Source organism: Lactuca saligna, chromosome 1 (genome assembly GCF_052625555.1).
Source record: "Lactuca saligna cultivar CGN05327 chromosome 1, ASM5262555v1, whole genome shotgun sequence".
Taxonomy (NCBI): Eukaryota; Viridiplantae; Streptophyta; class Magnoliopsida; order Asterales; family Asteraceae; genus Lactuca; species Lactuca saligna.
The window spans coordinates 58,905,650-58,918,798 of record NC_136417.1 but is presented as its reverse complement, the minus strand read 5'-3'; the positions used below and the strand labels follow the sequence as shown (position 1 = coordinate 58,918,798).

The 13,149-nt window shown below is 32.6% G+C and overlaps 2 protein-coding genes across 5 annotated transcripts; both read right to left on the bottom strand.

Moving 5' to 3' along the window:
* Positions 1 to 415: 415 nt before the first annotated feature.
* LOC145037062 (TMV resistance protein N-like) lies at positions 416 to 6,068 on the bottom strand. Of its 3 annotated transcripts, none has more exons than XM_078985635.1 (9): positions 5,949 to 6,068; positions 5,688 to 5,841; positions 4,342 to 5,028; positions 3,107 to 4,238; positions 2,689 to 3,012; positions 1,712 to 2,608; positions 998 to 1,622; positions 804 to 871; positions 416 to 530 (listed from the first exon to the last, which is right to left on the bottom strand). In XM_078985635.1, the coding sequence occupies exons 3-9, from the start codon at positions 4,914 to 4,916 to the stop codon at positions 525 to 527; spliced, it is 3,627 nt and encodes a 1,208-aa protein (XP_078841761.1). In that variant the 5' UTR covers positions 4,917 to 5,028; positions 5,688 to 5,841; positions 5,949 to 6,068; the 3' UTR covers positions 416 to 524. The 3 variants fall into 3 exon arrangements, with proteins under 3 accessions (XP_078841761.1, XP_078841753.1, XP_078841768.1); XM_078985627.1 differs by having other exon boundaries at positions 5,688 to 5,844; positions 5,949 to 6,028; XM_078985642.1 differs by having other exon boundaries at positions 4,342 to 5,022; positions 5,688 to 5,844; positions 5,949 to 6,028.
* Positions 6,069 to 6,986: 918 nt separating this feature from the next.
* Positions 6,987 to 9,691, bottom strand: LOC145037053 (E3 ubiquitin-protein ligase BIG BROTHER-like). 2 transcript variants are annotated; one of them, XM_078985613.1, is made up of 8 exons: positions 9,489 to 9,691; positions 9,001 to 9,098; positions 8,654 to 8,915; positions 8,346 to 8,559; positions 8,187 to 8,260; positions 7,966 to 8,093; positions 7,381 to 7,489; positions 6,987 to 7,307 (listed from the first exon to the last, which is right to left on the bottom strand). In XM_078985613.1, exons 3-8 carry the CDS (start codon positions 8,792 to 8,794, stop codon positions 7,227 to 7,229), a joined length of 747 nt encoding a protein of 248 aa, XP_078841739.1. In that variant the 5' UTR covers positions 8,795 to 8,915; positions 9,001 to 9,098; positions 9,489 to 9,691; the 3' UTR covers positions 6,987 to 7,226. The 2 variants fall into 2 exon arrangements, with proteins under 2 accessions (XP_078841739.1, XP_078841730.1); XM_078985604.1 differs by having other exon boundaries at positions 9,493 to 9,691.
* Positions 9,692 to 13,149: the final 3,458 nt, after the last annotated feature.

Genomic DNA, 13,149 nt, shown 5'->3' with positions numbered 1-13,149 from the left:
CAACTACAATTTGAACGTCTGTATGTTTCCTTCCGATAAAACTATGTTAGACTATGTATGTATATTATTACTTTAATGGTGGCAAATATTGGAGCCCAGTAGCTTAGTCGGCCCTTTGGCCTCCACGTAACATGTATATATTGTGTTTGTACCCTTACCTTTGAGATAATAGGGAACATAGTATTTAATAATATATGCATTCTAAACATGTTGCTTGTTGCTCTCTAAGAAGGCATCCATCAAATAAAATTCCTTAATGCAACTAAAAATAACCAATAATAATTGTCTCGGATATTCCGTGTTTAGTGATAAGTTAAATATATAGTTATCATAACTAATTAACTATTATAGCACTATATTTTACAAATAAGTAAACTATAGCCATTATAATCTAAAAGTAAGTAAACTATAGTCATTATACTCCAAAAATAAGTCGCACTATAGTCATTATAATATAAAATTATGTAAAGTTTACATGGAAAATTGAGCTCCAGAAATATCCAATTGATACCCAGATCATTAGTTCAGACCTGAAACAACAAATCAATACCCACAAATAAATGAGCAAGAAACAACCAATTGATAATCAATTTTACTAATTGATACCAAAAAAAACAGCTAATTGAGACCAAGAAAAACTAATTAATTGTTTACTGAGACCCATAAACAACTAATCGACTAATTGAGACAATAAAAAACTAATTGAGACCCATAAAAAACTAGCAGTAAAAACATAATCAGAAAGACCACACATAAACACGTTATAAAGAAAACAAAACCTGAAAAAGCGAGAAAAAATATACCTCATGTGTGTCACCAATTATGTGGGGCTTTCTTTTCGATAAAGCTCTAAACCACCCATTATCTTGTACTGAAAACAGATAAAAAAAAAGTAATATGTTAATTATTATTCATCTATTAAATGAAGTTTGAGTCAAAAGTCACGTCATTATAGAAAAGACATGACAATAAAATACTTAATAAAAATGATATCTACCTTGATATCTAGCTTGATAGTTGGCACCCTCTGCAACAAACTTACGATAATATGGATACATTTTAACATCAGGCCAAAAAAATTGCCAATTATGGAGGATGTATTCTCCTGTTGTTAACTGAAAAGGAGAGAGAAAACCACCAATAATATGATTCCATGACTTGTAATAACCCAATGCATCTTCTTCCTCATCCATGTTTCCATCATCATACACAACCCTCACCCCACACTCCTTTACAATTTCATTACATGGAAGTGTAACAGTAATAGTAACATTGTCACCACCCTCCATCTCATTCATCCCCAACATCCAATGACTTAACAACGTGTAACACTCTCGACCTTCACTAAATCTGTCTTTATGACGCTCATATATCCACATATGATCTTTTGTTATATTATTAACTGTGATCATTGGGGTAAGGGGGAAATGATCACATGGAAATGGAAGCCTCTCATCAGGAGATGCCAATATGTGTATAGAGCAGAAGTTAAGTCCTGTAATCTTGTTTGGATATGATGGAATGGTGAATGATATCGAGTTCCCCTTGCTTCTATGTGTAAACCAATTCGGCATCTTCTTTGGCTCATACATTATGCTGAATATCCCAAATTCATAAATCATCTGCAAAATACAACCTTAATTAATCACTATAATAATTATATTATACATATTCACATAAAGACGGGTGTTTAACTACAAAAAAAAAAAACCTGGATTTCAGATTTCCACGAATTTGTTCCCACATGCATGTCGTTAAGGAAGTCTAAATTAATCCAACCCAAGCTATGTAATACTTTTTCCTCAACATCGACAATTGGTTGGATTTTGATCATGCCTTCGATTTCATATGAAGAAGGTCTGGAATCTATCAAGCTATACATAAACTCTAGTGGGGACATTTCTGGATCAAATACAACTTTTTCTAGCAAAGTTTTACGAGAATGGATAAACAACTCTCTTAGTGTACGTGGAGGATGCTCGACTGACTTCAATTTTGTACAATTCATCATACTAAGCTTCTCCAGCTTAGGAAGGGTTCTCACACAATTGGGCAAAGAATCGATAGGATTCTCATCTATATGTAATTTCTTTAACATGGATAGGGAGCTCATGTCCATGGGAAACGATTTGGTGGACAAGTTATTCCTTATAAGTGACAAATTTACTAAAGAGCTTGGTGAAGAAATCAAAGAGAGTTTCAAATCACGTGGTATAACACCTACAAAGGTGGAGGAAGAGGTTCTTGTGTTTATGACTATGTTGTTAGCCTTGTGCCTTTCCGATGAATTCATATCCTTATTCTTGATTTGAGATTTTCCGAGATTACAACCATCTAGTAAGAGTGTTTTAATCTTCTTTAACATGCATATGTTTCTTGGAAGTTTTTCAAGCGTGTTGCAGTAGCTCAGATCGATAAAGACAAGTTCAACACATTGCTCAATTGATTCACAAACCTCAACTAAACCAGTGCAATTTCTAACTATTAATCTCTCAAGTGTTGGGAGTTGATCGAAGTCACCAAGACTATGGAGTTGTTTACAAAAACTTAAGTTAAGAATCTTTAATGATCCAAGCAACCTTTTGTCTCTTAAGCACACTCCATCCAACTGTAGAAAGGGAAATAAGTTAGAATAGCTTTGAATTTCATCAACTCAACATGGAAACATAATAAATGAAGATAACTTACTTTTTGCCTCTTGTCAAGTCGTTTTGGATCACTGTGACGAATGACAAATGTTTCAATATTGCTATATGACATGTCAAGAGCAACAAGATTCTCCATAGGTAAGTCTGAAGGTATAGACTTTAATGGAAACCCATGCATACACAAGCCTCTTAATTCCTCCGGAAAGTTATCATAAGACCCATTCATGTGGACAAAATTGAGTTGTAGTAGCATCAAACTATCCATGTTACTTAATGCATTTGTTTTCAGCTCAAATGATACATCCATCTTCTCTTTCTCAAGCATGCGCATGTCAAGAGTAAGACCTAGAATATTTCCTTTTCCCTAAGAAAAAACAAAATGCAAATAAAAAAATTAGACAACACAAAATATGTTCATATACATTAGTAAAACTGTAAAAGCATACATGACCTTTTACCTTTTTATTTTTTAACACATTGAATGACTCCTTATGACACCATAACCGACTTCGCTTCCATGGTTTTTCAAGTGATTCTCGACGTACTTCAAACCTTCCCATCTCTTGAACCAATTGATGCATTTTTAATTCGTTAAACCCTCCAATGCTAAGAAGGAATCTATCAATGAGATTTGTGATTCCAGATTTTGTGTTTATGTCACATGCCTTTAATATTGTTTCACTAACATCTCTATCTATTCCGACAAAGAAACAAGCAATATGCTTAAACAATTCCTTATCATTTTTATATGGCAAAGAATCAAAGCTCATTTTCAAGACATTATTTATATGGGACCCACTTTCTTTCTGTAGTCCTTCTATGCAACCTTCCCAATAAGCTATATCTTGATTATGTAGAGACTTGCCCAAAACTTCAAGAGCTAGTGGATGCCCTTCACAATACTTCACAAATTTATATAACACTTCTTCATAACCTTCCTTGGGATGGTTGTGCATGAATGCGTGAAAACATAAAAGTTGTAGTGATGCAGTCTCATGTAAGCCTCGAAGCATGTGCTCTACATGTTTCGGTTTAATAATATTTGATTTGAATAATGCACAACTCTCTGTCAACCATGAGTCCTTTGTGGTTACTATAATTTTGCTTCCGGGATGAAAACCTTTGCTTCCAAGTAATGCATCCAATTGATCAAGACTATCGATATCATCAAGAACTAGAAACACCTTTTTACGGGATAATGCATTCTCTATCTTTGAGGTGTATATTGAAACATCATGAAATTCAAATGAACTTGTCTTTGAAATGTTATCGTATAGTTGTTTTTGTAAGTCAAGCAACCCATTAAACTTTGCATCACATCTCCTACTAATATCTTCAATATAGCTACATGTGTGGAAATCACGACAATGTAACTCATAGACATATTTGGTTAAAGATGTCTTCCCGATCCCACCCATGCCCAAAATAGTGAGTATGTCTGCTGTATGTGAGGATGTATCTTTCAACCAAGAAGTGATGAACTCAATGGAAAACTCCATCCCAATAAGTTGTGGCCGAACACTCCTTAAGGGTATATGTAATCTACGGTAGATATCTTTCACAATTTCTTCAATAAACTCTGTCTCTAGCCTGAAACTTGATTCAATAAGAAATACAAAACACAATCCACAAGTTGTTTATCTAAATGAACTAACTTTCAATAAAATACTAGATGTATAGTAATGATGGTTACCTTCCATTTACATCCTTGCCTTTTAAATTAGCAACTTCTATAAGCGCTTTATTCCATCTATCCATCTTCTGAGCCCATTGACTTCTTTTACTTGCATTTGTCTCTGCCTCCATCATCCGTTTATGCTTAGCCATTGCATCTCCAAAGCTACTTTGTTGCTTCCTAACATGTGTGGGCTCCACATGATAAAAGACAGGGATGACAATATGGTTGGATGTCATACGCTGCTCAAGGATCAACACCAATTCATCCAAGCACCATGTTGAAGTAGCATAATTCTTAGACAAAATGATAATTGAAGCCCAAGATGCCTTAATTGCATTCTCCAATTCTGGTTTTAGATCTTCCCCTGTTTCAATCTCTTCATTATCTAAGAATGTAGTGATATTGGCATGCATAAGGGCCTCATAAAGGTGATTAGTAAAACTATCACGAGTGTCGAGACCTCTAAAACTTAAAAATACATCATATTTATGGCCATGAGTTGATGAACTATGGCCAAGAGTTTGTGAACTATGACTATGTGTTGATGAAGAGGATGAAGATCCTTCTGAGAGTTCAGAGAGAACAACCATTATGAGTTATGAGTTGATGACCCTTCACCCTTTCATGTTATCAGTTATGAAAGTTGGTTTCACAGACCTTCCTCACTTGTGCTTCAATGTCAGGATCCTATACATGCTGCCTCTACATAAAATTCGAATTATTAATATTTAAAATATGCAACTTAAATCTCATCACCCATTTTGAACCTCAATAATAATCATTGTAATACTTTGAAATTCTTCAAAATAAAACTTTTAAGTGATTAAAATAATATGATACATATGAACTTCGTAGTGCATAATGTGTATATGTGTGTTTTAATTCTTGATTTCGATTTTTAATGTCTCTGTTTTTTATTTGATTAACCCACATAAACATCCCTACTATACTACTATCTAAATAAAATCCATTTGGAGTTCACTCAACTAATCATCAAACAAAATCAACAGTTCAACACTTAAATATCATTCTACAAACAACCACAAAATCCACTTATAAGAGAAATTGCAACCTATAGGAAATTTCAAGCTTAGCACTAGATATCAACAAACACTTAAAATATCCAAACAAAAAAAAAAAATCAAAATCAAGAACAATCTTTTCAACTTTGAACTGCTGAGGGTTTCACTTTCAAACCCTCGGAAGTAACTAAGCAACAGTAATTGACAAATACAGAATTCAATCATATGTAAACGAGATAATCAAATGATTATGGTGGAATTTATGATTAGTAAGATGAAATTGTCTAACAATATGTGAAAGTGAAACTAACTTGTAAGAATGCGCGCCCTCATAGTTACCTGTCTAGAGAACCACAAGAAGAAGACCTGACACAGCGATGACAGAGGATGAACCACCAGTGACGAAGCTGAGAAAGATGACTAGTGAAACAGCAAGTCAACGAGGAAGTGGAAGATGCTGAGGTTTTTCTTTGTGTTCTTCTCTTTTTGTGCTCTGCTACAAATATAAAATCCAATAAAGTAATGGCATTTGTTAGGTAAATTCCAAGAAAGTAATGTTATTTTAAAGTAATGGTATTTTATTAAGCAAATTCCAAGTACGTTCGGGGAAGTCGAAGATGGTACCGCTCCAAAGGCAATATGAAGGTTCTTCAACCTGTAGTGTTGTCTCTCCTCTACACTCTCTCTACTATCAATGTAAGGTAAAAAGTATTTCAAAAGTACTGGATGGGTTTTTCACCTATTATTTGTAGCTACCCAATAGTTGCATTTTGAATACCCATTTAGTTTGGCCCATTACCTTGTCTTGTAATTGTATATATAGGCAATTAATGAGAATTATTTACCGGAAATTATCTAAAGTATTGTTTGTTTTCTTAAAAAGTAAAATGTCTGCAATTTTTTTACACTTATACAGAAAATATGGATCGAAAATATGTAGTCTGCAAGCAAAAAAAAAAAACTTTTTTATTAAACCATATTGAACACAGATGATCCTAAACAAACAAACCAGATGTACGTACACTCCTTAATCACATTGATTTCTATGATTTCTAGAAGATAGTAAAAGATGGCCGCAGTGACAAAGATGGTGAAATAAGTAACACCATATTAGAGTTAGAACTTAGAAATTGTATTCTAAAATCAAAAACTGTTTTTTAGTCTATGTAAAAAAAAAAAAAGAAAAAGGTCATGCATACATTTCTATGTATATAGCCTTCTAACAAACAAACGATCTTTTACTTTAATGTCTGTCTGCCCACACGGTAGACATGGCATGTCATAGAGACATTTTTCTAAAATAAAGAAACAACACCTAAACCTATTACCACCAATGTTTTTAACGACAAACAATGGACAAACATATCATTTACATTTGAAATTTAGAACAAAACAAAAAATAAAATAAAAGATGCAGTATTTACTTTTTGTAATTGTAATTTTTTCATTTCCCAAGATATTCATTCGTTCATGTGATTCAGGACCAATTGTAAACAGTAAAAGCAGTCGACCTGACCATATAAAAGAAGGTGAGCTCATAGGATGCTTAATTGCTTTGTCAGCTTCAGAACCTACCATTTTCATCACGTGCCAATCTATGGCCCACATGTATTTACAGACTAAAGAGATGCCAAGAGATAATATGACTTTCTTTAGTCCAATTAAAGATATCATTTTACAAGAAACCAAATGTTCAAATACAAAAACCTCAATCAGACAACCCTGTAAATGTAATGAATCTTCTATAGCAACACTTATTTAAAACACATGATCTAACTGATAAAAGTACAAAAAAAAAAAAAAAAAAATGGAACAATGAAGATGCAACTAAATTTATGGATCTGAGATGGATGCAAAGATATGAATAGAATCCCCTTTCTATCTCCACTTATGAAATCTTTCTTCACTTTTTGATCCACCAACATTCACATTCACATCCTTGTAACAAACAGGGCACGCCTAATATGCTTTGACATGATCAATAAATTTTCATGAAATAATTAATAAAAATAAATAAATTAACATATTTTACCTTGTTGATGCTAAGCCATCGACTCCCACACGCACCATGATACACATGTTTACATGGAAGAGTAATTTGTTTGTCACCTCGTTTGTATTCCATCTGACAAATTACACACCTGTAAATATAAACAAATGAAATACATCAAATGAATTAATATGTAAAGCAAAATTCTAGTCCAGAGTTTGGTTATTGGGAAATGGAATGGTATTTGAGTATATTTTATAATTAGATATTTATTTAAGAGTAAGTTACATTTTGGTCCCTGAGTATAGCTGACTTTTTTCAATTTTGGTCCTTATTTGAGGTTTTTGTAACCTTTTTGTCCTTGTTCCAAGTAAAATGACTACTTTTGGTGAAGCTGATATTTGCAATTTTGGTCCCAAAAATACAGTCATTTTATTTGCAAGAGAGACCAAATTTACAAAAACCTAAGATAAGGACCAAAATTGCATGGAAAAACTTTTTGGTATCAAAATTGGAAATGCATATATAATAAGGGTAGTTTGGTCTTTTAACAAACAAGAGAATGAATTGAAAATTTGAGTTCCAATTCCATCAGATTCTACTGAAATCCACAAACCAAATACTTACTTCTCCACTTTGGATTTCTTTCTCCAAAAGAACCCACACTTGAACTTTGAAATGGGGAGTAAGGAAATAGCCTCATGAGATAGACCTCGGCTTTGACTTCCAACAATCTCACCTAACTCTATCAAATCCTGCAATTAAAATTTTAAAATAACATCTCTTTCATCAATCTTTTATAAAATCCCATCTAAAACCATCACATGAACTCAAGTTAAAAGCTAAACCTCATAGGTCATGTTGTCAAGATCAACATTGTCTTCCCAAACATGTACACCATGATTATGATTGCGCTCAAGACCTGGATTACAAGTACAAAACTTTTATAACTTCTTTTTTTTTTGAACATTTTGCAAAAAAAAAGGAAAAGAATCACTATTACTCACACTCTGCTGGATTAGCATGAAAACTCGAGCTTAATTGTTCATCTTGTTGTGTTGTAGTCCTCTGATTAACATCCAATTGTCTAGTATATTCATTGTTCCCCATTGTTTGATTATAGATCGGATAATCATCACAGTAGTCATAGTATGAGAATGTCCCAGCTTCTGAATACCCAAATTTATACGCATAGGTGTTGATTGTAGAGTTTGTGATCTCCTACATGAACAAGTAAATAAAGGTGTAAGATCTATGCTCCTTAAAGTTTCTAAATCACACTGAACTAATTACTGATAAAGACTTTATGATTTACCTGAGGATATGTAGTACCAGAAAATATGAAATTGACATGCTCATAGGTAAGTCCTTCGAGAAAATCCATGAAGCTTTCACTCGATTGATACTGTATTCCTGTACTTATTCGTGGATCTTCAGTTTGTAGGAGCCAGTTCATTTGTTTACTCCACTTTATTAGAAAGAATCGCTTCTTAAATAACAAGACATTAGCATAAATTTCTCATATTCATTTCATCTGGTTAGCTTATCAAGCATTCAAGCTAAACTCGAAGCAGATCCTACAAAAAAAAAAAACAATAATTTTCAAGCAAAACAGTGATTTAAAATCTAAAGGTACGAATCAGGGTCAATGATATCACATACATTGGATTGGAAACAGAAATGCGATGATCAAGCAGTGTGAATCGAATATCGCCTCAAACAATCCGTCTTCTTGATTGCCAAAGATCTATAACTTTTTCCTGGAATTGATAATCGTAACAAAACATGTTATGACTTATTATCGCTGAAACAGAGCTTGATTCCATATAAATAAAGCAAAGTTGATAACTCAAAGCAATCGCTTCGTAATTCCAGGAACTTTTTAGAGATTCATTGTTACCGAAACTCCACGGAAAACAATTGCTTGACACAATAACACACACGTAACTGAATAAATCCGAACTTAACGACATGCTATTTGTGCGTTTCTGTTTACTTTTTTATTCAATCTCATGTACACATACATTACAAAATAATTGATCAAAATCAATAAGAAAGTTACATAACCAAAATCGATTACTCTTATCAAAATGCAACAGTAAACCATTACGATCATAATAAAATTTCATCCTTCAATATGATAATGTTACCTACATTGATCGCTGCTTTTTCCGGTTGGCTTTGAGAAGATAAACTAAATATATATATACACAAAAATGTGTATGTATAGTTAGAGAGAGAAAGAGTTGAGCTTTCTGTTATTCCTCTCTCTGCAATCACTCTGTCTGCGGCTTATGGTGGCGCCTTTTCGCAGAAGTTGTTAATAACAACGGGACACGCGACTCCGTATAGAAGGTGGGTTATGATTAGGTGTTTCGCAAGGTACAAATCGATTAAAGTTACTGCCGGTGATTTTGGTAAAGGTAACCACAAATAAAGTCACGGGTTTGATTATATTTATCGAAAAGGTGACACGTGGACTACTATCATGTGGGTCAGCTACAGAAGATCAAGGTTCCTGTGACTTGAAGTTAAGAGTTAAGCTCTCAACGAATTCGTCTATGTCTTTTTGGTTGGGTGGTTTAGAGTAACATTAAAAATGTTATTTTTATTGATATTTTATTGGGTAAACTATAAAAACGTGACTTTAACATACTTTAATTTAAAATCTTGATTTTTTTAAAAATATATGTTATAAGCTTGTATATAAATTTATTAAAGGGCTTTCTAATAAGTTGTATTAGATGTTACCCTTTCTTATTAATGTCGAGATTTTAAGTTTCATATAAAAAAAATGTGAAACTTTAGATTTACCGTTAAAAAAATAATAAATCTAAAACAGTGAGATACTTGATTTTTGAATTGAGTTGGCATGACCTTTTTCATATACAAGTCAAAACAAGGAAAACCAAATAGGAGAGAAGCTTGTATTAGTTTAAGAATGTTTATAAGGAGAAGATTATACAGCTTATATATATATATATATATATATATATATATATATATATATATATATATATATATATATATATATATATATATATATATATATATATATATATATATAATAAAAAGAATGACTTATCTTTACTTTAAGTGATGGTAACATAAGAAAGCCAAATATTTGAGTAGACAAATTTTAGATTTTTATGAAAAAATTTAGAATATACCATATAAGTCTTGACTAATGTAGAATTCTTGAAACTATACTTTGAAACTGATTGGTTGTAACATTATAACATTGGCCATTTATTTAAATGAAAATACTTTTATCTTATATTTTATTATTATTATATTGGTTAATGAATCCGAGTGATTCATATAGCATGAGGATGAAACCGACCAAAAACGAATTATTCCATTCAGACGATTTGTGAATTAATGATAGAAATGAGATTCTTCTTGTTTTTTCTTTGTTTTTTTTATTATTATTTATTACATTTTTTTGTAGTTTATATATAATGGTTTAAACTAAATCGAGGGTTCAATAGATTTGGAGCTCAATGTCATTAAAGTGATATCGTTCCTTTCTATCAACTTCCGCTACATGTCTGATGAGGTTTTACAGAGACTTCTTTGACCGAGGCTTACGTCACCCTATCTCGCTTACTCGTTGTGGTTTACCACAATATAAATCTGCTTCTCATCGTAAGATGATGAGGGGTTGATTATGGACAATGGTGTAGTCAGGATTTTGTTTTATGGTATGCTAAATAACTTACAAAATGAACGGTAGCAAAATACTTCAAATGATAATAAAATGTAACAATTATACAGCAAAATGTATTCTCTTCGTATAGAATTTGAAATTTTTAATGGGCGGGTCATATAGCAATTCATGCCCAAGTCTTATATATATATATATATATATATATATATATATATATATATATATATATATATATATATATATATATATATATATATATATATATATATATATATAACCTTAAATTTATATGGGTAGGCCGAGGTCCACTCATGGAGTTGCTAGTGAGTTTGAGTGAAAGAGTCAACTATGTTTCCCTTACTCTTTACCGGCTTGGAACGAGAGTCTTCATATATGCCTTCTCACACATAGAATCCCTATTATCTTATAGTTCTCTATCTAACTGCATTTTAAGTTTTAAACACCCTCTTTAGGCTCTTTGGTATTCCTTCGTGACTGAGCCGACAATCGCTTTCTTGCCCTATTCAATAGAACCGGAGCCAACTTTGTTTAAGAAGTTAAGCTAGAATAGACAAAAAAAAAAGGTTTATATTCTTAAGTTGTAAAGTTCAATGTTTATAAAAAAACAAAACATTGATGTCACTATCTATTGTATTTTTTCAGAGTTAATATATTATTGAATTCTAAGTTGAATTTAGAATAATATGTTTTACTTTTTGAATTATTTTATATTTATTAATACATCATAAAAAATAAAAAAAAAACTAATATCTAAAACACAGCTAACTTTTCTTACCTAGGTACCTCACAAAAACACACAGATAAAATTTAGAAACAAGCCTTACACATTTAATGAGGGCAAAAGTCGTTAATCCGACTTCACTTGTTAATTATTGACCAATTAGTCTAATTGGATGTCTTTACAAGATCGTCGCCAAAATATTTACATATAGATTGAAATGAGTCGTTGGATCAATTGTTGATGAAGTTCAATCTGTGTACATAGAATGAAGGAATATCCTAGACGGACCACTCGTTATGATGATATTTTATCATGGGTCAAACAAGCAAAAAAGCAAATGTTCATTTCAAAGTAGATTTTGAAAAAGCATTTGACTCGATTAATTAGAGTTACCTAGACTCGGTGATGGAACAGATAGATTTTTGGAAGCAAATGGAGAAAATGGATTTCTGGATGTCTATCTACCTCAAGGCCGTCAATACTAGTAAATGGGACACCTATAGAGGAGTTCCCCATTTCGAGAGAGGTTAGACAGGGATACGCTCTCTCGCCTTTTCTCTTCATCTTGGCTATGGAGGGCTTGCACATCGCCATGAAAGGAGCTTGTGAAAAGGATCTAATTCATGGAATAAAGTTACCACACAATGGACCTATAATTTCCCACATCTTCTACGTCGATGATGCAATATTTGTAGGTGACTGGAATAGACATAGCATAAAAAATCTATCTTGCATACTCAAGTGCTTTCAAATATCCTCGAGCTTGAAAATTAACTTTCATAAATCTCGCTTGTTTGGTGTTGGCAACACTAATTTGGAACTCATCAGAATGGAAAAAGTACTTGACTATTTAAACGGTTCATTCGCATTCACCTATGTAGGGGTTCCAGTTGGAGCAAACATGCTACAAAAATGTAACTGGAAGCCTTCAGCGGACAAATTCCAAACCAAATTATCCGCATGGAAGGCGAAGACTTTATCATTCAGAGGTAGGTTAACCATAATCAAATTTGTCTTGGGAAGCCTACTTACATACTACCTATCACTCTTCAAGGGCCCTCAAAGCATTGTGGATACTCTTGAAAAACTCGAACGTAGGTTTCTAGGGGGAGGTTGTGATGAGAAAAGGAAAATACATTGGGTGGATTGGTCAAAAGTGGTGATTGAAGAAAAATGGATGGCTTGGAATTGGTTCTTTAAAAGCACAAAATGTCTTTCTTTTAGCAAAATGGTGGTGGAGATTGAAAAATGAGCAGGATAGTTTGTGGGTTGATGTCATTGTCAGGTTACATAATATGAGATGTCATCTATCCATATATTTAGCAAGGAAAAACATAACACGGGTATGGGGAATATATCAAAAGTTGTCAAATTCTTGGACTAATTCAATTTGAAGCCA

Bases quoted from the DNA above. Each gene is read 5' to 3' on its own strand.
- LOC145037062 (XM_078985635.1), bottom strand. From the start codon at position 4,916: ATGGTTGTTCTCTCTGAACTCTCAGAAGGATCTTCATCCTCTTCATCA. The intron at 4,239-4,341 runs GTAACCATCATT...ATCAAGTTTCAG, and splicing joins GGCAAGGATGTAAATGGAAG to GCTAGAGACAGAGTTTATTG. The intron at 2,609-2,688 runs GTAAGTTATCTT...CCCTTTCTACAG, and splicing joins GACTTGACAAGAGGCAAAAA to TTGGATGGAGTGTGCTTAAG.
- LOC145037053 (XM_078985613.1), bottom strand. From the start codon at position 8,794: ATGAACTGGCTCCTACAAACTGAAGATCCACGAATAAGTACAGGAATA. The intron at 8,261-8,345 runs GTGAGTAATAGT...CTTGTAATCCAG, and splicing joins TCATGCTAATCCAGCAGAGT to GTCTTGAGCGCAATCATAAT. The intron at 7,308-7,380 runs GTAAAATATGTT...AAAGCATATTAG, and splicing joins GATGGCTTAGCATCAACAAG to GCGTGCCCTGTTTGTTACAA.